Genomic DNA, 23968 nt, shown 5'->3' on the forward strand with positions numbered 1-23968 from the left:
GTTTTCAGTTTAATTTGATCAAATTTTAGATGAATGCTACTAGACTTACTTTGTCAAACATCCGGTTCAGCAGTCTTGGTACAACAGGAAACACAGTTGGCTGCAGTGTTTTTAAGTCATCCATAAGGAGTCTGATGTCCCCCTGGAAGAATCCTATCCGGCCTCCATGGCAGAGAATCACACACTGTTAAGATAATAAAACTGCTTTTAGTACATGAGCTATAGTTAAAGAGATACATTTAGAGTGGGTTAAACTGATGATCCAGTATTTTCTCTAGTCTTGGCAGCTGCCACCCCACCCATGCCAAGTCCATCTTAAGTCTTCCCAGTTGTTTTAGTGGGGCTGAACTGGTGGTAGTGGGAGGGAGCCTCTGGAAAAAAAAGTTTCATTTCAGGGTAGGACAGGAAAGATGATGAAGCACCAAGGGAGACAAGGCAGCTGTTGGGGAATTTTCATCACTGGAGATTTTTAAGAGCAGGTTAGACAAACACCTGTCAGGGATGATCTAGATAATATTTAGTCCTGCCACCAGTGCAGGGGACTGGACTAGATGACTTCTTGAGGTCCCTTCCAGTCTTATATTCTCCTCACCAGTAATGGAAAGCCTCTTGTTTTCCCTCATTAAGTCCTCTGTACCCTACCCCAAATGCAGAGTCCCGCTGCCCCTCCGCTGCCAAATCCTTCCTACACTGGACCAGCTTCTCCAAGAAGGATATGCTGGTTCTCCTACTGGATAGCTAACAGCCAAGTTGCTGCCAAGAATCTGCTGCTAACTGTCAGGGTCCTTCCGGTTAGAATGGTACCCTGTGATTAAGGAAGGAGAGGACAGAGAGAAGCAGACTGCCAGGGGAAGGAGGAAACTCTTGAGATTAAGACTGTAGCTCTCCTGATGGCTGCTGCATGTTTTACCCATCTTAAGTCTTAGAACAAACTGGCAAACGTATGTTCTGTCTTTTTGCAAGCCATCTGCTTAGGTTTCTTACTTTACAGTGGCTTCTTTTAGAGGCCAGCCAGTCTTTTACTCATTCCCTGCACCATCATGAAGTGAGCAAATGTTACAACTATTACAACTGCATACCACAATGATTATAGTACAGGCCTGCACAACATACGGCCCGCAGAGCCTCACTGTGCAGCCCGTGGGGGGGATTCTAAATCCCCTGCACATGGCACTCTGCGGGCAGCCCAGAGCCCTTTGACTCCCGACCATGGCTGGGAGTCAAAGGACTCTCCACAGATTCCCAGCCGCGGCTGGGATTTAAAGGGCTCAGGGCTTCCTGCCGCTGCCAGCAGCCCAGAGCCCTTTGAATCCCAGCCCGCAGCAGCTGACTGCCCCCCAGGACCCCCACCCCCTATTTAAGCACTGCTGGTCCGTGGGGCAGGGGTCCCGGGAGAGGGGTATCAGGGGACAAGGACCAGCAGTGCTTAAATAGGGGGTGGGAGTCCTGGGGGGCAGGGATCTGGGGAGGGGGCAGTCAGTGGCTGCGGGCTAGGATTCAAAGGGCTCTGGGCTGCCGGCAGCCACGGGAAGCCCCAGATCCCTGCCCCAACTGCCCCCCAGGACTCCCACCCCCTATTTAAGCACTGCTGGTCCTTGTCCCCTGATACCCCTCTCCCGGGACCCCTGCCCCCAACTTCCCCCCAGGATCCCACCCCCTACCTGTCCCGATAAATCCCTGGGACTCCCATGCCTATCCAACTGCTGCCTGTCCCTCCGAACCTCTGTCCCTTGACTGCCCCCGGAACCCCCTAACCCTTCTCCAACCCCCAGCCCCCTTACTGTGCCACTCAGACCAGCGTGTCTGGCTCCATGCAGCTCCAGACAGTTGCTGCCATGCTCCTCTGTGGAGCCCACAGCCCCCCTCCCTCCCCAGCACCTGCTTTCTAGATTTAAACACCTCAAAACTCAGGAGTGCTCAAGCTCTGTTTGGGCAGCTGTTACATCATTTCTCCCAAATCAAATATACTGATCCACCGTAACTTGCTATAGAAAAAGTAGGAAAAAATTGAGCAAGAAATGCTTATTAGGACTGGAATTGCTATTTTCAACAGCCATTGCCTTTTTGTTTGTTTGAAAGGAAGACAGTGGTATTGCATTCGCAAATTCCCCATAGAAAGAAAGAGTAGAACAAAAGAATAAAGGCACCTCAACTTTTCCTCAATTTATGGAGGACAGTCTTATTATATGCATCCAGATATCCTCCAGTCTCACAAGCTGAAAATTGTTCCACTTTACTGCAGCTGTGTAACTATATGGGAACCAATCCTGTCTGTGTTTTGTGCATATCCTGCTGAGTGACCTGCCCTGAAAGCGAGTTACCAGTGACCCAGGGCTGGGGCGGCAGGAGGTGGGGCGGGGGGCACTGAGGGGAAGGAAAGGGGGAAGCCCAGTGCTGGGGCAGCAGGGAATGTGGGTGGGTGGAGGGAGAGCCCAGAACTGGGGCAGCAGGAGGGTATGGGGGGAACCCAGGGCTGGGATGGGGGGCAGTCAAGTTTTTTTTTTTTTGCTTGGGGCAGCAAAAAACCTAGAGCTTGCCCTGCTAGGTTCCCCCAGCCACCAGAGCCTTTTAATTTGACCCTGAGGGCTCCCAGCCACCTCTTCAGCTGGGAGCCCCTGGTTGATTTAAAATAAAGTATCACCTCCCCATCCCCAACCTTCCTTTTTGGCCCACAGCTGTTTTGGGGGGGCCATGCTGGGGAAGGACGGTTTGTTTCCGCAGGGCTGGGTGGCCCTGGGGCAGGGTGTCTTCCACAGGGCCAGGAGGTTTCGGCCCTCAGCTGTTTTCTTTGGAGTAATGTGGCCCTCGCCGCTTTACGAGTTGTGCAGACCTGTTATAGTATATTAGCATAGCTAATTTGTCTTGTCATTTGCTTACTGTTCAACTTATTTCAGGTGATATACCTGCAACGGATGGCAAGATGACATTTTTTCCCATAACTTTTCCCACTTGCTGCCTCCAGCCAAGTGGGCAAAGGATTTTAAAGACTGGTGGGCCAAGAACAGCTGTTTTGCCTAGAATTATGCCTTCTCATGATTTCATCAATCATTCAAAGTGGTGGGTTATAACAGGGCTACTGTTAGTCAAATGGTAGCCCAAGGAGCTGCCACATGTGTAATCAAGATTTGACTCCAACACTGGCAGGAACAAATGAAAGTCTGCATTCCCCCTAGCACAAGATTCAGTTGTGATGAATGGCTGCATAGGCAGTTTGTAGATTTTATGACTGGAAGTGATAAGTGACCTCATTCTGGAAAAGCTTTCCAGCTATTGAAGTAGTGGAATCAGAGTAGTACATCGAGAGTACCACAGTTAACCTTTCCTGTATCTGAAATTGGGAGGTAGACTAGGTTTCAATCTAGAGATGCTGGATGCATGGTCCAAGCGGAAACCCAATTGCCTCCCACCTCTGAAATTTGGGTTACAGATCTGAATTACAAAATTTCTAAGCTCCAAATTAGGTTTCTTTAAAAAGGAAGAGCTAGAAACTCAAAGCCATTACTTTGAATATATTTAGAAGTAACTTAATGAGCAATGTGTCTGTCAAGACTGCTTTAAAGCAGAGTGCTCTAGGTTTCTTACAAATACCTGGACTACATAGCACTCAAGTACAGGTTTTTATCCCACGAAAGATCTCTGAATAGCTACTTAAGTCTTCAGAATACTCATGATTTTGCAAGCCATTACAGATTGCTGAGCTAGAAAGCCAGTGTACTACAGAGACAACCAGTTCAGATAGTTTGCTCTAGCAAGGTGGATGCTACACTTTAAGTGATGAGAATATAAGCGTCGGTAAACTTGAGTTCCAAGAACCACTGGTCAATTTTACAGCGGCAATAGCCTCTTCATACTGAATCAGTTCCACTCATCCTCAATTCCACCTTTGAGAACTCTTCTCCCCACTCCATTCACATCACAGCAGCAGCACTCCCAACCTTTTGCACTCTAAATATTAAGACCTTTAGAGTTAGAGTTAATATTGCTACTAAATAACCAAGGGAAAAACCTTAATGTTTTTTAAAACTGCAACAGACACCTTAAAGCTGAAAAACTCAGATGCAAGTGTAACCCAACTCCAAAGTTTTAAATAAGACTTGGATATTCCAAACTACTATTTGCCTTCATAACACCTGCCAGCCCCCATTTTAAGCAGCTTGGTACACCAAGTCACTGTTATGCAGACTATTGATATACTCTACTATAAACACGATATTTCTGTATGGCATGCATCACCTGCTGATGATATAGACCATCATTTATTTGGCCTGACTAGTCTCCACTTCAGCCTCCCTTCACTAAGTAGGGTCAAGGGTTATCCATACAGGGTTTAGTTTGGTTCAATGGTTCTCAGCACCTCCACTATATAAATTGCTCTAGTACCCCTGACGTTAGTATTTGTGTAATGAAGAAGTCAGTGAAGCCCATAATCTAGACTATTTTTATAAATGCAGTTTTGTCAAATCCCTTATCCCCCAAATTAGGGGTCCTAGGACTTTGCCAAATTACTAGAAAGCATGGCCCAGCAGCTCCAAATTCTGTTAGCATTTAAAAAATAAAAATATAAACAATTCCAAGAATCTCACTTCCTGGAGGAATGGAGGCACTTGTCCATTATGAGGTCAAAAGCAAAAATCCCACCATCACTTTTTGGAAACAGGATTCTTGGAACTGGGTGTTTTTCCATTGAATTTAAGTTAAATTTGCATAATCTGAGAGCAGAACTATTTGCAGACTATTATGGCTAGCTAAAGGTAATTGCCAATGAAGAGCATGGCATTTCAATGCAGTACTAGCTGCGTTAGAGAAAGTCGTGGCCAATGTAAGTATTTTGAAAGAAGATCTCATGCTCTATTATATAGTTCTTAATAAACTTATTCCTGAACCTACCTACTTCTCAGTAAAGCTAAAGCTCATGGTTAACTGGGAAGTGAAATGCCCAATACTCACATTATCAGGACAACAATTTGTTTCCTCTGAACACTTACCTGGACTAGTCTTTCAAACGTGTGCAAGAGGCAAAAAGGGGGGGGGGGGGAGAGTGAGTGTGTGTGTGTGTGTGTGTGTGTGTGTGTGTGTGTGTGTGTGTGTGTGTGTGTGTGTGTGTGTGAGAGAGAGAGAGACTGAGGTTCAAGACACATGCACTCTTAAAAAAAAGAAAAAGGTGAGATTTCTGAATAGCAATGTAGTACATGTAGATTCCTACCTCCACAATTCTCTCAAACATATGGGCCAGGGGCAAGAATGAGATCAGAACATCTTCTGTACCAGGAATGATTGCGCTCTGTGAGGGAAATGCCAACCAGATTAGAGAGATAAATTTAAACATTCACAGTAATTACAATTTGTAGCATAAACTCTAGGGCACTCCTCAGACTCCAAATTTATTTTATTCATAAAAAAAGGTATGCTTGGCTTTTACATACTTTGACCAAAGAAAGTCCAAAACAGCATAGGGATGAGACTTTTGACATAAGCGTTAGATTTGAGTTCTTTTTTGGATGTTAGTGTTGTGATGTGTACAGCAGCCATTCCTTATCCTACAAGGATACGGAAAGTCACTTTTGGGACAATTAAGAGTAGTCAAGTGCTCAGAAGATATACATGTTGAAAAGAACCAGATTAAAGCTGGGTGCCTTGGGTAGGAAGAGACATTGTTTATCCCCCTCAGAAGTTTTTTGCCAAGCTTACCATAAATACATTAACAGACTAGTAGCTAGCTAAAGCACAGTAAGCAGTGGTTCTCAACCTTTTCAAACTACTGTACCTGTCTTATGTACCCCAAGTTTCACCTCACTTAAACTACTTGCTTACAAAATCATACGTAAGTGTCACAGCACATTGAAAAGGTTTTTCATTTTTAACATATAATTATGAAATATATTGTACTTTATTTTAGTTTCAGTGTGATACTTGAGCCTGTTTTTCCACATGCAAGCCTTGTCTGAAGCATGTAACTTAGGTTCTCAGGGCCTACTATAGCATGGGTCCCTGTGCAATTGCCATTCTTGCATCCCCTAATGCCAGTCCTGCACTTGTAAACCCCACCCAGGGTCACAATCCCAAGGTTGAGAAACACTGATCTAGATGAATTGAGTATCCCCTGGTAGACCTCCACATACCCCTGGGGTACACCTACCCTGGGTTGAGAACAACTGAGTAAACAGTAGTGCACAAGCCACAGTTCAGCAGTGTATTGCCTACAACAGTTGTCTCGTCAACCCAAGACAAGGTTCCTACTTGCAGACTGGAGGTGAATACTTAATAAAACATTTTATGATATACAAACAGACTTACTGTTATGTTTCTACAACCCCCTCCACCACTCCCTCAAGTGTTTTGCACTTAAGCATTAGCATGTTTGATCAAAGGCAAACACCATCTTATTGATTAGAGTCACTACTTTGCTATTTCAGGATAGAAACAAAGTCACCTGCAATTTAAGTTGCCTCACTAACTAGTTAGCTGTGTTCCAGGTTGACTAGTTACTTCCATCTAATCAATGTAGGGGTTTCAGTGTAGAGTTACTGATTACGTTTAGTCTTACACACCAACGGAGAACCCAACAAGTTTCAAATATGTTATGAAGAGAACTGATCAATTGTTGTCTATGTCCACTGAAGGTATGACAAGTAGTAATAAGTTTAATCTGCAGCAAGGGAGACTTGTTTTTCCTAATGTTTAAGCTATCCTTCTAGCTAGATAAGTGCTAGAATAGGTTACAAAGGGTGGTTGCAGAATCCTTGTCATTGGTGATTTAAGAATTTCATCTAGGTATACTGACTCAGCATGGGGAGGAGGGACCCAGATGACCACTCAAGGTCCCTTCCAGCCCCACATTTCTCTAATTCTAAGAGTCCTCTCAGAGACACCCCCACCACCTTTCTTCTGCATTATGAATAGCTTGAGCAGGTTTGCACCAAGGCTTGCTGTCTCCAATTGGCAGACTGCAGGACAGAGGAAAAAGTCATTCCTGGATAAGCTTTGGAGGCCAGCTACCACACATCTAAGTTACCATCCACATCAAGGTGAAATGAGACAGTTATGCATCTCCAAAACCTCAAGATGGGATTTTCATGAGTTCTCAGTGTTGAAACTAAATCAATCACCGACTTAATGGGATCAGTGTGAATTAAGAGCACTTCTGAAATTAAACTGTCTTGAGGGTGAGTTCCCTCCCCCCAAAAGTCCCAAACCCTGGTTCATTATTTTGCCAAGTTAATATTTCTAAGTTCCAAGGTTGCATTCATTGGATTACATCTATATTTGCATAATCCTAAAACTGCTTGTTTTTCTAATCAGCAAATTTAGGCTTTAATCAGTCTGCACCCAACCGCAAGTATGAATACTTATGCTTCTTGCAGACTCATGCACTTGCTTCTCCAAGGGTATGGACCATAAAATAACTTTAGCCATCCTGTTTCTAACTTATTGGGTCAGAGGCACTATAGTCTCCCAATTGGCCTTGGAAAAATTAGAGAAAGCTATTTTATGATCTGCTCTAGAGAGCCAGTGGAAAAAACTTACTACATAATTTAATGGAATTAGTTTTATAGCATGTTGTATTGCAGGAGAGATAAAAGGAACATGGGAAACCACCTCATCTGACCCTTTTTCAGGATCTGTCTTTACTAAGAAGAGGGTAGGAGCCAAGGCTACATCTCAAATAGCTAAAAAGCATTACCCCCACCTCTACATTAGGAAAGCGTTTGAACTGGAATTAGCTTGCATGTGTTTAGCTGGAGCTAAACTAGACTGGCATTTTTGTAAATGGAGACAAGTCTTCAGATGGGGAAGGGGTATATGTCAATTGTTCAACTTGCACTATTATCCTAGACTTAGTATAATTAGCTTCAAGATGTCCAGAAGGACTTGCTTCACCTTGACAGTAGTTTAAGTCACTGCAATAATTTCTACACAGATCAGTGTAGGTGTGGAGAACCCATTGGTCAGAGGAAACATGAGAAAAATTTATGCTTCCAGATTTTTGGACTGAGTCTAAATCTTGCAGCTTTACCAGTCTCTTGCCTTGGAAGTTACTAAATACCAAGCTGCCAAATCAACCACAGACCAATGGATTAAGCAATGGAGACTGATTTGATATTTTATTTTAAGGTTTTGGGGGATGGGAGAGCAATTAGCCAGAGTTTCAGGAATTCAGTGTGTGGAGTTGCCAATTTCAGAACAGCTGTCTTATACTGGTGAAGTTTTGATAAGATGGGTTCAAGTAATATCAGCCAGGCTTTAGGAGCCTAAAGAACTTAGGGAAATAGTGTGTTAGATATTTTCAATACCATTTCTTTCTGAAAAGGCTTTCCTTCTTATGGGCTAAGCCCTAAGAGACTAGAAAATGTTGAATGACTTAGTCTTTAAGTTTACCTCTGTAGCTTTCACAAAAGCGGAAGCATTGCTCACTATATTTTGATGAGTAATCATAGCTCCTTTGGGGTTTCCTAAAGAGGAAATAAACATTCACAGTTGGATTTTAATGGTTTATACACAGTAAAACAGGAGTCAGCAACCTTTCAGAAGTGGTTGCCGAGTCTTCATTTATTCACTCTAATTTAAGGTTTTGCATGCCAGTAACATTAATGTTTTTAGAAAGTCTTTCTATAATATATATTGTTGTATGTGAATTAAGGTTTTTAAAATGTTTAAGAAGTTTCATTTAACATTTAATATGCAGAGCCCCCCAGACCAATGGCCAGGACCCAGGCAGTGAGTGTGCCACTGAAAAATCAGTTCATGTGCTGCCGTTGGCATGTGTGCCATAAGTTGCTTACCCCTGCATTAAAATATCAAGTGGAGTAATATTCACTTTATCACTTACCTCTAGGGAAGTCTAGAAAGGGCTTAATGGATACATGCACAACACTTAAAACAAAGGCTAATTGTATGAACTAAGTAAAACTTAATGAAGGGATAGAAATTGCTAACGGGTTTACAAAGGTAGACAGCACCTGTTCTGTTCAAATAGTTTTGAGGAATAAAGAAAGACAGAAGGCCTTTAATATCTTCCATGTTTGGTGCTAAATATCCTCAGAAGGAAGGGATTTTAGAAAGAATTTGACAAAGTTTAACACTGAAGTCAACTTCTAAATTCAATCCTACAAATTATCTTAATACAAGTCTCATTGTTTTTGACAAACAAGGAGGGGGTAAGGTATTCTGTTGGAGAGAAGCTTTTGAACTACACAGAGCTCTTCATCCTGTGTTAGCAGCAAGCCAATCCTGATACTTCACTTCTGAAAGTGCATTTTAGTCTCCAGGAATTATTTGTCAAACACTTCAATTTCCCATTGGCTAACCAAGAAAGTTCTATAGGAAGTTTGCCATCTACTACTTTCTGCCGTAACAAGTGAAATGCTGAAGCAGGAGAAACATGGAGCATGTGGTAAGGAGCCTTCTGAATGATCTTTGTCCATAAAAGTAGAATATAGAAAGTCCAGCATAATTAAGTGTACCTGTAGTTCCACTGGTGAAACAGATGATTGCTAGATCTTCTGGATTTGGAGGCTTTTAAAAGAAAATTAAGCCAGTTCAGTATAAAGAGATTTTGCAGGACAAAATCATCAAAGTGCCAATTTTACTTTGATCCACAGGAGATGACACATTAGATCAAACTAAGGCACCAAAGACTGAAGTTATAACTAGTGCATCTCAGTTCTCTTTGATAGTTTGATACTTACCACAGGTTTTTGTCTGTGAGCTCTCCCCACCTCCTAAAAATTTAGGAGACAGACATGAGTAGGATAACTATATTTGCTTTAAAATTTCCCCATCACTATCCATTTCATAACATTTGTCATTTAGACACCAAGCTGGTTACTTCTGTTAAGATTTATTCCTTTATGATCAAAACTTTAAATGCATATATGCTTGTGCAGCATATATGCAAACAGTAACCTGAAAATGCCCCTTCAGAAACACAGCTGTAAATTTAATGTCTTCTTTATGAAGTAATAAAGAACCCATGATCTGTGGAATAAGATTAAGCATAGTTTCCAGTTTACATGCGACAGAGGAGATAGGTATGTCACCTACATTCTCAATGTGATAGCAACCCGTTCACACTCCTAATCTAGTGGACCATGGCATGTGTGTATTCAGCATGGTCAACCTTTAGTGTAACAGAAGCCATTGTTGACATTTTCAAGAGAAAGTACCTTTTAGCATTGGTCTCAGATCATGACAGTCTTTAAAAGTAAAGTCATCATTAATTCTGCACTTTGTTTTCAAAATAGACTTGTTTCACATGCTTCATCAATGCAGATGGGGCACTAACTTTTTAATCATTGTGCTACTGTCAGATGCTACAGAAGACTTTAGCATCCAATATCATGCCAATACCACCTTGAAGATAAGTCCATTATTCTAGCATGATGGTGCCCATGCTGTGGACTTCAAGAGTTACTGTTGAAGCGACTATTGTTTATGAATTAGAACTATGGTCCCTAGTGACTTTTGAATGGCAATGTTTGGGACAGCCTGTCACTACAAGGAGGTGGGGAGCACCTTTCCCCACTGCCTCCCACTGTTTCCCTACACAAGTGCCAAAAGCACTTACCAGCTGCCATTCCTTCCCTGCCAACAGTAATGGAGCAGAGAAGCTCCAGTTGCTTCATTACTCACCAGGCTGTAGGAACTTTAGGGAGAGCAGGATAGGAGCTGCACATTAAGGAGCTCCAAGCAGAGGAAGCTTCATTGCAACCATGGGGTGGGGTGGGTTCAGCTCCTGGATTCTCAGCTATAACCTCCAAGCAGGTTACAACAGCTTGGGGACTGTTCCAATTTACACTAGCTGACAGCTAGATCACACTCCAGCCACTCTTCTCCGTCCCCCCATGCTCCTTACTCCAGAGTTTACGAAGGGAGCTCGCATGTGGTTTCTGCTCCCTTTGCACCACAATGGGCACAGAGTAGGGCTTACAATCTGCACCACCTATTTTGATTGTGGCCTCTTGTCATTTGAGATTTGTCTGACCTTGTGGCTAAAGAGGCTGACAACTTTTTCTAGATGTTGGAATGTTTAAGTAGAGCCTGAAGTTTTCCCTTCTGACCAGTAGTAGAGGTAATGGCTAAAAGCCAAGCATATTTGTTAGTCAGCTTAAAGGTTTCAAGACTAAGTGTTTTTAATCCTAAATTAGAAGTGACAGTTAAAGAACCGATAAAAAACATTTCAATTTGTCAAAAGATTGAGTCTTAAACCTGAAATAATTCTATGTGTCAGTTACATCATGGTCTTTACCTCAAGGTATAAGAAAACAAACACTGAACATTTCCTTGTTACTGTCCCCACTCTGAATTAAAGGCTTAGGCTATGTCTGCATAGCTTACAGAAGTAGAGTTGTGCTGATAAAACCTTGCCACTGTAAGGCATGCAGCGCAGCTGCTCTTTGTAGGCAGGAGAGAGCTCTCCTGCCGAAAAATAAAAACACCCCCAACAAGAGGCAGCAGCTTTGTCAAGGGGCAGGAGAACATCTCCCGCCAACAAAAACACTGTCAAGAAGGGTGTTTATTGTTAAAAGTGCAGTGTAGACAGCCTCAGTCTCTTCACTGTTTTGGTTTTTTTTTTTGCATTGATGCCAGATGTAGTACTAAACTTCTGGTGGCACTCTATTACTTATTCCTGGTAAGGCCCAGGAGACTATGCCGATAGTATTGTATGATCTTCAGGATTAAGTCTCAATAGATACATTCTAATAGTCATTTTATATGCTGTGAGGACTGAATATTTTCCCATTAACTGGGCAAATGCAGATCAGACTTTGGCTACTTTCCAAGGTATTGTGCACTTCAAGTTGTGAGTCACTTTTTAATTACTATTAAATAAGCACTTGGTACACAGCAGCTCCCACTGATGACAAATGATCACTTGAAGGAGGGGAAAAAAGTTAATAGAAGGGCTTTCATAAAAGCAGCTTATTCTGAGTGTTACAAGCCATTAACAATCCACTCTAAATAAATTTTTAAAGCATTGGAATTGCACTAGTCCTTAAGCAAAAGACTGGCTTTAGTATTGAAGGTTGTTCTTTGGGTTTTGGACAAGTCTAGTTCAAACCTTCTCAGAATTATGCCAGTTTCACCACTAAGAACTAGGTATTCTGCAATATTATCGATGCCATGAAAGTTCACTATACCTAAGCAAGAAAAAAAGAGCTTTACCTCCTCACCTCCAAACACACATGCAAGTAGCTGTTCCTTGGTCATGACCTCCACTGTTGTGTTATCTGTACACCTTCACCAAAAGGAGGATGCTTTTTCCCAGCAGTTTAACTGCAGCAAAGATTTTGGTTCAGTGAAATTCAGGAGTGTACCTCAGTTAGTGAGGATCAAACGTATCACTTGGGAGTTAGATATCAGTGAGCCTTGTCTTCAGTTTCCCAATCAAAGCCTGGTTAAATTTAAAAATTCTCTAGCTTTCCATGGAAAGATGTGCACTTCTCTCAAATTCCACATCTGAAAACTGTCCATTTTACTGACTAGATGGTCTGCTCAAATGAAGTGTCACAAGTGAGCTTATGAGCCATGAAATTTTTTGATTGAAGGATGCAAACTGCAAGCCTATCCCCTATTCTGTACTTTGACTTTATACTGCCTCAATCAAAGCTCATTATGGCAGCCTGAAGCAGAACGACTGTTATACACCTTTTGAATATTTTATGGGCTTCCAGATGATGGTACTCCTAGAAGGCCAGTGTTCCACTTCAGGCCACTGCCATTGTTTTGTGGGGCTAGTGTAAGTGGTATAAAATCCAGCAAGACAGCTTCATGTTAAGTTTCCAAATCACTGAGCCAGTAACAGTTTAGAAAAACTGGCACTCCATCCCATTCCCTCTGTAGTAGATAATTTGTTTTTATTCACCATTACCTTAGATTCAGAACTGATGAATCTACAAACACCTGCTCCTCCCTTGCCATATTAGCATTCTTCAGAATGAGGTTGTACTAGATTTTCTTGACCTCAGGGAGACATGTACGACAGCTGTACCTTGTCCATTTACTAGCAGAGGGAGTAAGACTTAATTTAAGGTTCCAACGAGAAAATAGCAGAGTGTTGGAGTACCAGAATTGTCAGAGATACCCAGTCCATGACTATGTGCACTGAACCAGATCAATGCAAACAGTTATTCTGTATATAAACCCACCAACATTTGAGTTTTATTGCAGTTGGTACTTTATGAAATAGGACTAAGATAAAGGAGTAGCAGAATTGTTTAGACAGCTCCTCTAGTTGTAAATATTAATGGTAAGATTTAGGTTTTAGTGTTACCCTGGAACCAAAATTTCACTAATTTTTGTATCCACCTTGGAAAATATTTTGTAGACTCATTTAAGCATTGTGAAACACTAGTGAATTGTTTACTTTCTAAAAAGGGTGTCCTGTGTAAACAGACATCAAACATTTACCCTTCACTCTCTTGGTCAAAGATCAAGATTTTGCAACCAGCCACCTGAACAAGATGAATTACTCTGCTGACTCCCCAACTCCCCCACCCCTCCAGGGCACTTTACTGTTTCCACCCAGTATCCCCTCTATACCCATAGTTGTAGAGTGAAGTAGGGGAAGACTTCAGTGCTTACCTCCAATTCTCTCAAGCTGAGAATTTCAACCCCACACTTCTTCCCATGTTCTACAAGATCACTATCAAAGGAGTCCATGATAACAATGGTGTTGAGGACTGGAGTTTCTCCCCTTTCCACATTATCCAGCAGAAGCTTGGCCTTGTCAGATTTGTCACAGAAAACCAGTCCTAAATCAGCTGAATTAGGAGAAGAGTGCTATTAGTAAAAGTTTGACTTTTCTAATTATTAGGCCTGATCCAGACAGGTTCATATGAGAGGGTTATTCTGAATAAGGCAACAATCATTTTTACCAGTCAAGCCTGTCATCTGATGTTTAGCTGCTGAACTACTGAAAGAGTCATACCTTTGTTCACAATATAACTGATTGCATCAGCTCCCAATGTATCATAAAGTGGCACCACCACCATGGAGTAGGTGTAGCATCCCTGTTCAATGAGAACCCACTGTGTAGAAAGAAAAGCACAAATCAATTTGAGTTTACTAGTCCAAAAAACAGCAGAATGCTAAGACTCTTGAACTGAGGGAACCTGATGTTAGCATTCAAATAAGGAAACCTTCAGTGTTTGGAGATTTGCCCACCAAGAGTTGCTTGTTCTTTTAACTGTCATTTGTTTACCCAGGAGTGCATATTATAGGTGGCTAGGTTTTAGAGACCAACAAGCAAGCTGGCCTACCAGTAGTTCAGTTATATGGGAGCAGATGGAACACACACACACACACACCTTGCCCCCTGAGAGAAGAGAAAAAACCAAACACCACACACAAGTCTTTCTACTAGCTAGCTTCTCCTATATACCCTACATGCACCATTCTATTCTTGTCTCCCTCCAGTTTCTTCTTTTTAATTCTATCTGTTCATGGGAGTGTGCTTTATAGGTGGGAGCACAGCGATTTCCACTCATTCAGTGCTTTTATTAGATTAACTTCAATCCCTGGCACAGCACCCCTCTGTATGAGCCATCACTGAAGTGCTTCAAGTGCCAGTGCTTGTCACTCAGTGCCAGTTGGTGCAGTCCGATATGTTTGGTAAACTATATGCTGGATGCATCAGATGGTGGTACACTTCAGACAAAACTAATAACCCAAATACCATACGGTCACCTTTCCCTCTTGAAAAGAAGGGGTCTGCTACTTTGGAGACTGAGATCACATGCATCACTTCCATAAGTAAAATCCAAATGGGTAGAAAATCCCTAGTCAGTAAGGAGTCGTTCTGTAATATATGCAAAGCTAGATACATATCCTTTGCTTGGTGAGGAGCTCTCCGCAGGCACTCAGACAGACACTATTGCAAGTTGAAATAGAAAGTTCACTAGATAACTTGTTACATATCCCAGCGAGCACAATAGCTATTACAAACTTATGCCAAGTAATTTAGGTAGGTGAAATCCTAAAGCATCCTTGTTGTGCATTCAGAGGATGTCTACAAAAATTAGGACAGTGAAAGTTGTTCACTAAGGAGAACCAGTTATATGCAATACCCATGTAGCTATGCCAAATTCCAGGATTTGCGACTACCATGAGATGAAAGTCTCCCTGGCTTTTCTGTGTGCCTAGAAACAGACAATTCTAGTCTTCCTTCCTGGTACTTTGAGTTTTGTCAAAAATTCTACAATATTGTGAGACTAGATGTTGAAAAATACTCCATGTTCACCAATTCCAGTTGGTGGGGAAAGCAGCAGGCATCTAAAAATCAAACTGGAGCCACAATTCTAAAGGGCTCTAAGCTTTTACTATAGCAAAAATATTGAGGAAAAACTTGTTTTCAGAGGAACTCAGCCAGGTACGTTGTTGCCTGAACAAGTGGTACTATGTGTAACATTAAATTGGTTAATCCTCTAACATTTTGTTCTGTATTAAATATGCTACCAAGGTTGCTAAATCTCAAGCCTCTGTTATGTTTGTTAACTTGGTCGAGGAAAGCTATACGTTTCCTATACTAATAGTACTCATTTACAGGCTGAACCATGACAATTTGGTTTTTTTTGGTTTTTGAAGGCATGCATGTTATAAGTAAGTAGTATCATCTTTCCATGCTCATGTTCCAAAAGTGTGCTTTTTATAAAGTTCAGTATAAGAACTCCTGACAGTTGATCCCAAGTTGTTCACACAGTAGACACAGTGTTCAGGCCTGCCTGCTAGATTGGCTTGTAAGACTATCAAGCCATCCTGATAACGGCACCTGAATATTTTTGGACTGAGTATTACAATCTTTTATACCAACTGTTAAAACTTTTCTGAAAGTAGCCTCTGTTTTAGTTGCTTTACCAGGTGCCTGTTACAACACCACCTTGAAATCCACTGTACCAAATACTCCTGCACTAGCAGAATTCAAGCACCTGTGTGTTACAGCAAGATAATGGTGGAGAGTTTCCCCATCACATCCTAGATTTAGATGGATCTTCAATTATAACCTTGAGTCCTGACACCAGTTCTTTTCTCTGAACATGAGGGGGATATTTTGTCTATATGCTCATACAGGCTAAAGTGTTCTATTTCAAAATATTTCAAGTTGGTAAGCTTTAAATTTCTGTTGAGAGACTATTTATACTCTGAAAACTGTTTGACTATAAAGTTGCAAAATAGGGAGATTACAGTAGTTTGCAAGCATAAAAACATCTGTTTTAAGTTGACAAGCAGTGGAGATGAAATCCATAATAAAAAAACTCATTCACTGGCAATACACTCAGTTTGAGTAAGGGTTTTTCCCAGGTTTTTCCCTCTAGTTATTTTAGGAATTTTATATTGTGTGTTCCCATAAACTGGTAATATTTTGAGGACATTTGACTCAAAGGCCATGCCAGCTTCCTAAAAATTGGATAGGGGAGGTTTCAGGGAACTGTGTGATTTGGAAGATACCAATATTTAAAATTGCTGGCTTAAGTGAACCTTTTCCGTCTCACTGATGACCTAATTTAAAAACAAACAAACCCAACACAACCACCCCTCAGGGACCAAGTTACATGGCTCCAAGGTAGGCCTTGCATCTGACTTGTCAAATGACATCAGGAGGTACTAAAAAGCAGAGAAGTGCAACCATCTTCATTTACTGCTCCGGTATCCCAGCTAGCTAAAGCATGGGTGGGCAAATTTTGGCCTAAGGACCACATCTGGGTGGAGAAATTGAATGCAGGGCCATCAATGTAGGGCTGAGGCAGGGGTTGGGGTGCAGAGGGAGTGTGAGAGGGGGTGCAGTGTGCAGGAAGGGGCTCAGAGCAAGGGGTTGGGGAATGGGAAAGTGTGCGGGGTGAATGAGGGCCTCAGGGTGTGGGATGGCTGCAGCAAGGGGCTCAGGGCAGGGGGTTGGGGTGCAGGAGAGGTTCAGGGTGCTGGCTCCAGCCAGACACCAATTACCTGGAGCAGCTCTGGGGTGGCAGCAGCATGCAGTGGGGCAAAGACAGGATCCCTGCCTGCCCAGGCCCTGCGCCTCTCCCAGAAGCGGCCAGCACCACATCTCTGCGGCCCTGGGGTATGGGGGGGAAGAGAGGAGGGCACAGCGCATCAGAGGCTACGCATGCTGCCCTTCCCTATGGGTACCTCCCCCAAAGCTCCCATTGTGTGCTGGCTGCTTCCAGGAGCGGCGTGGGGCCCGCAGCACCACAGGGGTGGCAATCCCGCAGGCTGGATCCAACCCACAGGCTAGAGCTTGCCTACCCCTGTGGTAAAGGCTAGCTTGGGTACATCTATACTGCAAACAGTGCAGCTGTAGCCCAAGTAACCATACATTACTCAAGGGGATTAGTCAAAAGAAGTCATGCTGCAAGGGTGCTCCAGTTTTTGACCATTCTTTACCTATTACTCAAAGAAGGTCTGCTAGTGACAAGCACTATACCAAGAGACCACCATTCTGGCTCCTTCTCTGCCATTCCATCTCTTATTCTAGGAGAATCCAGAAGACTAGAGCCAGTGAGTTTGTGGAAACCTTTTATTAATCTTGTTTTATTAGGTTGGAGATATCCTAGCCTCTTTTTTCTTTAGTCTTAGGGGGTGAAATTGTGACTATGTGGACATCCATGAAGCCTACAGGAAAGCACCAGGGGGGCAGGGAGAAAAAACAAGAAGAGAAAAGCATTCCCCAAGTTTTAAAACAGCCTTAAATATTGTCTCAAAGACACTAGAAGTGTTCCATGTTTAGAAGTCTTGAAACCTTCATACCATATCTACCAGTTGAACATACTATCCTTTGGGAAAGTACTGTGGGCTCACCTCCAGCTCACTTGAAGGTAAGGTCCAAGACACTGCATTTAATAGAATAGAGTAGATTCTACACAGAAGTGGCAAGCATTTGGTAAGGTTGTAATCCATGGTACTGCAGCATGGACAGACACTTGGGTGTGTCACAGAATTTAGTGTTTGCCTATGAGTGGTTAGCATCTCTGGGAAATGGCTAAAATCATTTTCGTGACACTAGCAAGCACAAGTACAGCTTAGTTTTATATACACCATACTACACAGATTTCTAAGCATTTTAAATATTCATCCACAGTCAAAATGAAATGCCCTCTAAAACTGGATAACAAACTAGCAAACTGTGACATGAAGGATAAGTCTCCTCTCTGAAGTCTGGAGTGTTTAGTGGAAAAGGGTGAGGTGAGTAATTCTGCTGGGATTCCCTACATCTTTTGTAATTACCCTCGTGTCTCTGGTAAGAATCTGTACCAATGGGTCTGTCACAAGGAAGCAATTACTACTACACACTAGATGCTAAGCTTGGTTTCCTAGTTATAGCTGCCAAATGTATAATTGTAGGTGTACATGATAGCACTCCTCTACCCCCAATGCATTTCTCTTACTAGGAGATGGGTACACTGTCCAATCATTTCAGAACCTGAATGGGTCAGTGTCTTTTAAGTTACCTTTGTCCCTAGCATGTCCTTCAGATAGTTACCTCTGGTCTGTTTTGTGCAAAGATTCCTATGTACTGGTCTGGAGCTGGCTTGTAGCCTCTGTGAAGTAGTGCTGAACCCACATACTCTGCTCTCTCTGAGACCTGAAACAGAAAGCCAACTAAGGTTAACAGCAAACTCCTCAGTACACCACACCTCAATCTGTTGATCTTACACTGGGTATTGGGATTTAAAGTGCAGGAAGGAGAGAGTCTAGTGGGCCTTTTTATTTTTGGATGTTTCCATGACTTAAATGAGAGGCATTACAATAGCCATCAGTCAATCTACTCCAGTTGGACTGTAGAGCATAGCATAGCTGTTAACAGTTATCACTTCAAGACACTATTCTTGGGAGCTCTCAGGCTGATATGACTGAAGCTGAACTCTGCATATCTGCAGTCCAGTAGAATACTGGAATGATCTGAACTTCTAAGTTCTGCTTAATTCAGTCATGGAGAGCGACTGTCATCTATCTAGTTCACTATTCAGATGGGTATTGAATGATACAAATCTTTCTCCAGTACTTGAAACTGGGTTCCCCTGATAAACTGGTTTAAGGAACAGCTTTCTGAGTTTCCTGTTCTAGTGTCATGCCTACAGCCAACTCTCCACTGGCTGATCTAAAGTTGGACTCACCATCCTGGTCCTTTAATCTAGATTCAGAATGCTACACAAGCAAGTATACACCATGTGAGAGTCACCATCCTATACAGTGAAGATGTTTGTTAAAGGAAGGACTTTGATGGGCTCATCTTTCCTGAAGAGGAGATAGCTTCCTCCAACTGAAAATTCTAGCATCTAGGAAGATTTTAGAGAGAGGCAACAGTACACTCTAGGGAAGCCTTATCACAAGTTTGGAGCCCAATAAAAGCATCACCTGGAGAGGCAAGGAACCTCTCATAGTTGTAACCTTAAGATGATGCAATTAATTTCAGATTATAGTTTGAAAACTGCTGTTCAAAAAGCTTTACATTAAGGCTAGTCCCCAGCTCTTGACACCTATAGCAGTTAGGCAGAAATGATGTGCTTACTGGTATATCTGCTACTTGCATTCTGCACATTTCCCCCAACAATACTACGCATCTGTTCTTTCTGGAGAGCCTCACTCTAGTTCTAAAGTTTAAATCCAGGGTTTTCCCAGTGTGGAATTAATCATGCATTTGCAACAGCTAGAACAATAGTTCTAAACCAGTGGGCTGCTTGCAGTCTAATCAGCACACAGCTGTAGCCCATGCAACATCCTCAGGGCCATACATGTAGTATATATTGTGTGGGCTACATCCACACACAGAGCTGCATGTGTGGCCCCCAATGGTAAACTGGTTGAAAACCACTGAGCTAGATGGACTGGTAAAAAGGCTGTCTAAGCAGCATCTGGAAGATGCTTCCTTTTGAATAGGTCAGAGCTATGGAGTAGAGCTCTCAGAAGCAGTCTTGAAGTGATTAATTTAAGATGGATCTGAAAGGTTGTGGAGTTGTTTGAGGTACCCCCCCCACACACACAGTATCTGGGACTGTTCATGCTCAGATTTATAGTACTAAAATGCACAAGCTCCTGTGAAATGCTTTTCATCCCATTTCCCTTTTATATTAGCTCTTGTCCCTAGAGTGCAGGGCCTTCTTAGAGTGGCTTTGCTAGAAATTATCTCCTTGCAATATTTTTTGCACCGTCAGAGTCAGGGAAGCATAAATTTGAGATACTACTTGAAACAGCTGCAGAGTTACAAGATTTCATACATCGTTGATATTAGACTATTAGTCATACTAGGGGGGAAAACCCAGCTTGTTTTAAGATCAAGAACTAGAGTGGCTGCTTACCTCTTTGTAAGAGATCCATTCATATGGCTGATCTGGTTTTCTAACACCCAAACAGGGACCGTTATCTTGGGGCGAGAAGAAAAAGAATCATGTGGTAGTTATTCCAGTTTTGTTCAGGCTATAAAACTCTGTTCTCTCCCTTTCAATTATTTGATACCTTAGCTGTTTAGTTCAACTAGTCTCCTGTCAGGATTAGGTTTTAAGAGACTATCGTCCACGGGTAACTAGACCAGAGGCCATCTATAGAAGCCAAACTCACATTTGTTCCTGTTTGGTCAGTGTACACCGAACAGAGTGCACCCTAGGTTGCGCAGCCCTGCTTCACATCAGATCTCCAGTTAGTTTTGCTTCCCAGAGTTCTGAAACATTATCTTTGCCCTCCTACTATGCTAGAGCATTATTTGTCTACCGAACAGGATAACATCTTGTCCTGCAGCTTCAACTGTCTCAAACTCTGCAAGTTAGTCTCTTCACTGTCAAGAACTACTTTATAAACTTACTTGACGCCTCCAAACCTCTTTGGAAGATTTCATAGGCTGTTCTCACATCATCGTAGTAATATGTTAATAGCTCATCACTATTAAGCAGGCACGATCTTCGAGCATGCTCACCACCCTAAAAAAAAAAAAAAAAAGTATATATGTTTATAGCTAGAGAGGCTAATGACATATTGAAAGATAGGAATGACAACAAAGATTCTGGTGGCTAGTTTGAGACCAAAAAAGGTTTCAAAAGAGATGGGCAAGTTATGAAATCCAGAAAGATCTTCTCACGAGTCCCATCATTAAAAGTAACAGCAAGATTGAGGTAGCATAGGTGCATGAAGGGGCAGAATTTGGCCATGGCACATTGGTTCTTTAAGAGCCTAATATTTCTCACACACACAGTAAAACCATACACTAAGTGAAGTACACCATTTAGAAAAGCTAGCTCTTCTAGCCTTCTCCCCTCTAGAGGCACTTGAGGAAAGTCAATGAACTTAAAGTTTGAGATCTTGTTTGCTTTTGTAAGCAAGCTTGCATCCACCTATTTTATAACACTGTTTAACAGGTCAACTCAAAGAAGTTTTATTTTAAGAGATCCCTCAGTAGTACTTCAATGAAGTCAGTATTAGGTCACAGGAGCCAACCAACCAGAGCAGAAAGTAAGCTGCGAGCACAAGATACAAGTTATTTAACCCTATTCCAGCATCCACAAGTTTTGGTTTACACAGTCCTTTTTAAGGCACTCAGAACCAGTTTTCTGGTCTAGTTTTTAATAGGCCACTAAGAACATACCTTGGAATTTAGGAAGCCTCCTTTTTTCAAGCATGCTAGCATTTGCCGAGAGTAGAAGCTAACAATTAAACTTGAGAATTTGAGTTCATAGCTTATTCTCTAGGGTCTTTTAGCAGTAGAATGAATCTAGAGTATTTTTATTGATTGAGAATGCCTATTTAAGAAATTCAAGTTTTACATATGAGATTATGCATGTTGCTCTCACCTGTGCAGTTCATCTATCTGAAAGCCTCCAATTACCAAGCTGTTAGCAAAGACAGTCCAGTTCAGTGGCTTTAAAACTATGGGTCGCAACCCCAGTACTGGGTTGTGGAATGGAAGGCACTGGGTCACAGCGGCTCTGGTCAACACCACTGACCAGGCCATTAAAAATCCTGTCGGTGGTTCTGCCCAGCTAAGGCAGGCTAGTCTCTACCTGTTCTGACACTGCACCCCAGAAGTGGCCAGCAGCAGGTCTGGCTCCTTGGCGGTGGGCCATGGAGCTCCATGCACCACCTCCAACCTGAGCACTGACTCCACATTCCCATTTGCCAGTTCCCAGAGCTGGGAGGGGGTGGTGCCTGTGGGAGAGCAGCAGAGCCACTTGCACACCTCTGCCTTGGAAGCAGCCAGCAGCAGGTCTGGCTCCTGAGCCTCAACTCCACACCCCAATCCCCTGCCCTAGCCCTGAGCATCCCCAAACCCTTCATCCGCAGCCCCACCCCAGAGCCTGCATCCCCAGCCCAGAGCCCTGACCCCCTCCTAAACCCTAATCCCTTCCCCAACCTGAGGCTCCCCCTGCACTCCAAACCCCTCACTCCTGCTGCCCAACCCTCTGCCTTGAGCCCCTCCCACACCCCAAACCCCTCTGCCCCAGCTCCATTGAGTAGTGGGCATCAATTTTCTTCAACTGGGTTGCCAGAAAAAAAAGTTTGAAAGCCACTGGTTTAGTTAGCTAAACACAGGATTTAATGTAAGCTCTTCTTAAATAGTAGCAGTGTTCAGAGCTGACACCTAGGCTTTATTGCCTAACCTAATTTTGGACTAGTTGAATCAGTCCCTTTGTGGTGTACATTGCACTTGGACTACTACACATGGAATTGTTTGCATGTTAATCTAGGCTCTTCATGGTCTATGGTATTCTCAATCTAGCTCTGGGAGACAGTCAATTACCTAATTATGTACACTTTGGCAGTTCAAGGAGGAGGAAGATACAATATTAGACATACTTTACTAGCAGTTCGTCAAGGAGAGTTTTAATGGCAGAACAAATTACACTGGTTTAAGTCAAACTCTGCATGTTCAAGGCACTATTTCAGTGATACTCCTTCACTGTTAGACTGAGAACAAGTATTTGAAGAATAAAGTTATTCTAGACACTTCGTATTCCTGTAGCGCCTAGGTTCAGAAGCATACTGGCACACACTTCAGCCCTTTACTTACTCTGCAACAAGTACACATCACTAAAATATGCTTGTACAGAGGAAAGGAAAACAAGGCTGCTCACTGTACTATATTCCATTTCAAATGGAGCACTGTGTACTGGAGACTTTTATTCAGGTTCACTGAAAACGTTAAAGCTCTCTTTTCAGCTATTGCACAGTTTCTAGTTTTAGAAACTGAATAACTTATGCAATAGGCTTCAGATATGGAAAATGGGACTTATGAATTTGTGCACGCTCCTATTCCAAACACAAGAGCCAAATTTGTTTCATGGAACCAGTGGAAAGTCCTGTGTTACCTAATCAGTCTGCTACAAGTTATTCATGGAACATGACTTGAACTAAGATGAACTAGAAGCTAAGCTAGAGTTCTAAAAGTTATATTCCTGAAATCCATTTAAGCCCAGATCTCTTTCATCTTAAATCTGGTCTACCCAGTTAGTTTGCAGCAAGCTGGGGTGTGAATCTACACCACGGTAGCCAGCCGTGGACTGCCTCTGTGTACCCTGCTGACATGCCCTAACAGTTCATTGGGAGTAGCTCAAACTTTAGCCATGGACTGCCTGGAGTAGATCAAAGTTTGAGCTACTCCCAATGAACTGTTAGGGCAGGTCAGCAGGGTACACAGAGGCAGTCCACGGCTGGCTAGCGTGGTGTAGATTCACACCCCAGCTTGCTGCAAACTAGCTGGTTGTAGACAAACCCTCAGATTAAGTGTAGCAATTTCTTACTATAGTGCAAATACAAGATGGGGAGATAAAATCCTGCAGAATGGCCAACTGCACTCAATGTTTGAGAAGTACTCACTATAATGATATGCAGTGAAAGTTTTAAGGCCTGAAAGTGTCATGTCGTGAAGTCAAAGCATTGGTTTCTATTCTGTTTAGAACATAGGCATTTAGAGTATTGACTCACAGGTGAAGTGGTACTACGTGGCCCTGAGACATGTGCCCTTACTGAGTACCTACAGGATCCACTCATA

General features: G+C 42.6%; 1 protein-coding gene across 3 annotated transcripts in view; it reads right to left on the reverse strand.

Annotated features, from left to right (window-relative positions):
- Positions 1 to 23968, reverse strand: part of ACSL1 (acyl-CoA synthetase long chain family member 1) — a 57263-nt gene that overhangs the window by 13381 nt on the left and 19914 nt on the right. For all 3 annotated transcript variants that reach the window (XM_050945332.1, XM_050945334.1, XM_050945331.1), the window contains 10 exons: positions 20789 to 20903; positions 20289 to 20353; positions 18473 to 18574; positions 13928 to 14027; positions 13582 to 13760; positions 9687 to 9719; positions 9462 to 9513; positions 8377 to 8450; positions 5204 to 5281; positions 50 to 184 (listed from right to left, as the gene is read on the reverse strand). In XM_050945332.1, the coding sequence (XP_050801289.1) occupies positions 50 to 184; positions 5204 to 5281; positions 8377 to 8450; positions 9462 to 9513; positions 9687 to 9719; positions 13582 to 13760; positions 13928 to 14027; positions 18473 to 18574; positions 20289 to 20353; positions 20789 to 20903 (933 nt within the window). The remainder of the gene's footprint in view (positions 1 to 49; positions 185 to 5203; positions 5282 to 8376; positions 8451 to 9461; positions 9514 to 9686; positions 9720 to 13581; positions 13761 to 13927; positions 14028 to 18472; positions 18575 to 20288; positions 20354 to 20788; positions 20904 to 23968) is intronic.

Source organism: Gopherus flavomarginatus, chromosome 3 (assembly GCF_025201925.1).
Source record: "Gopherus flavomarginatus isolate rGopFla2 chromosome 3, rGopFla2.mat.asm, whole genome shotgun sequence".
Taxonomy (NCBI): Eukaryota; Metazoa; Chordata; order Testudines; family Testudinidae; genus Gopherus; species Gopherus flavomarginatus.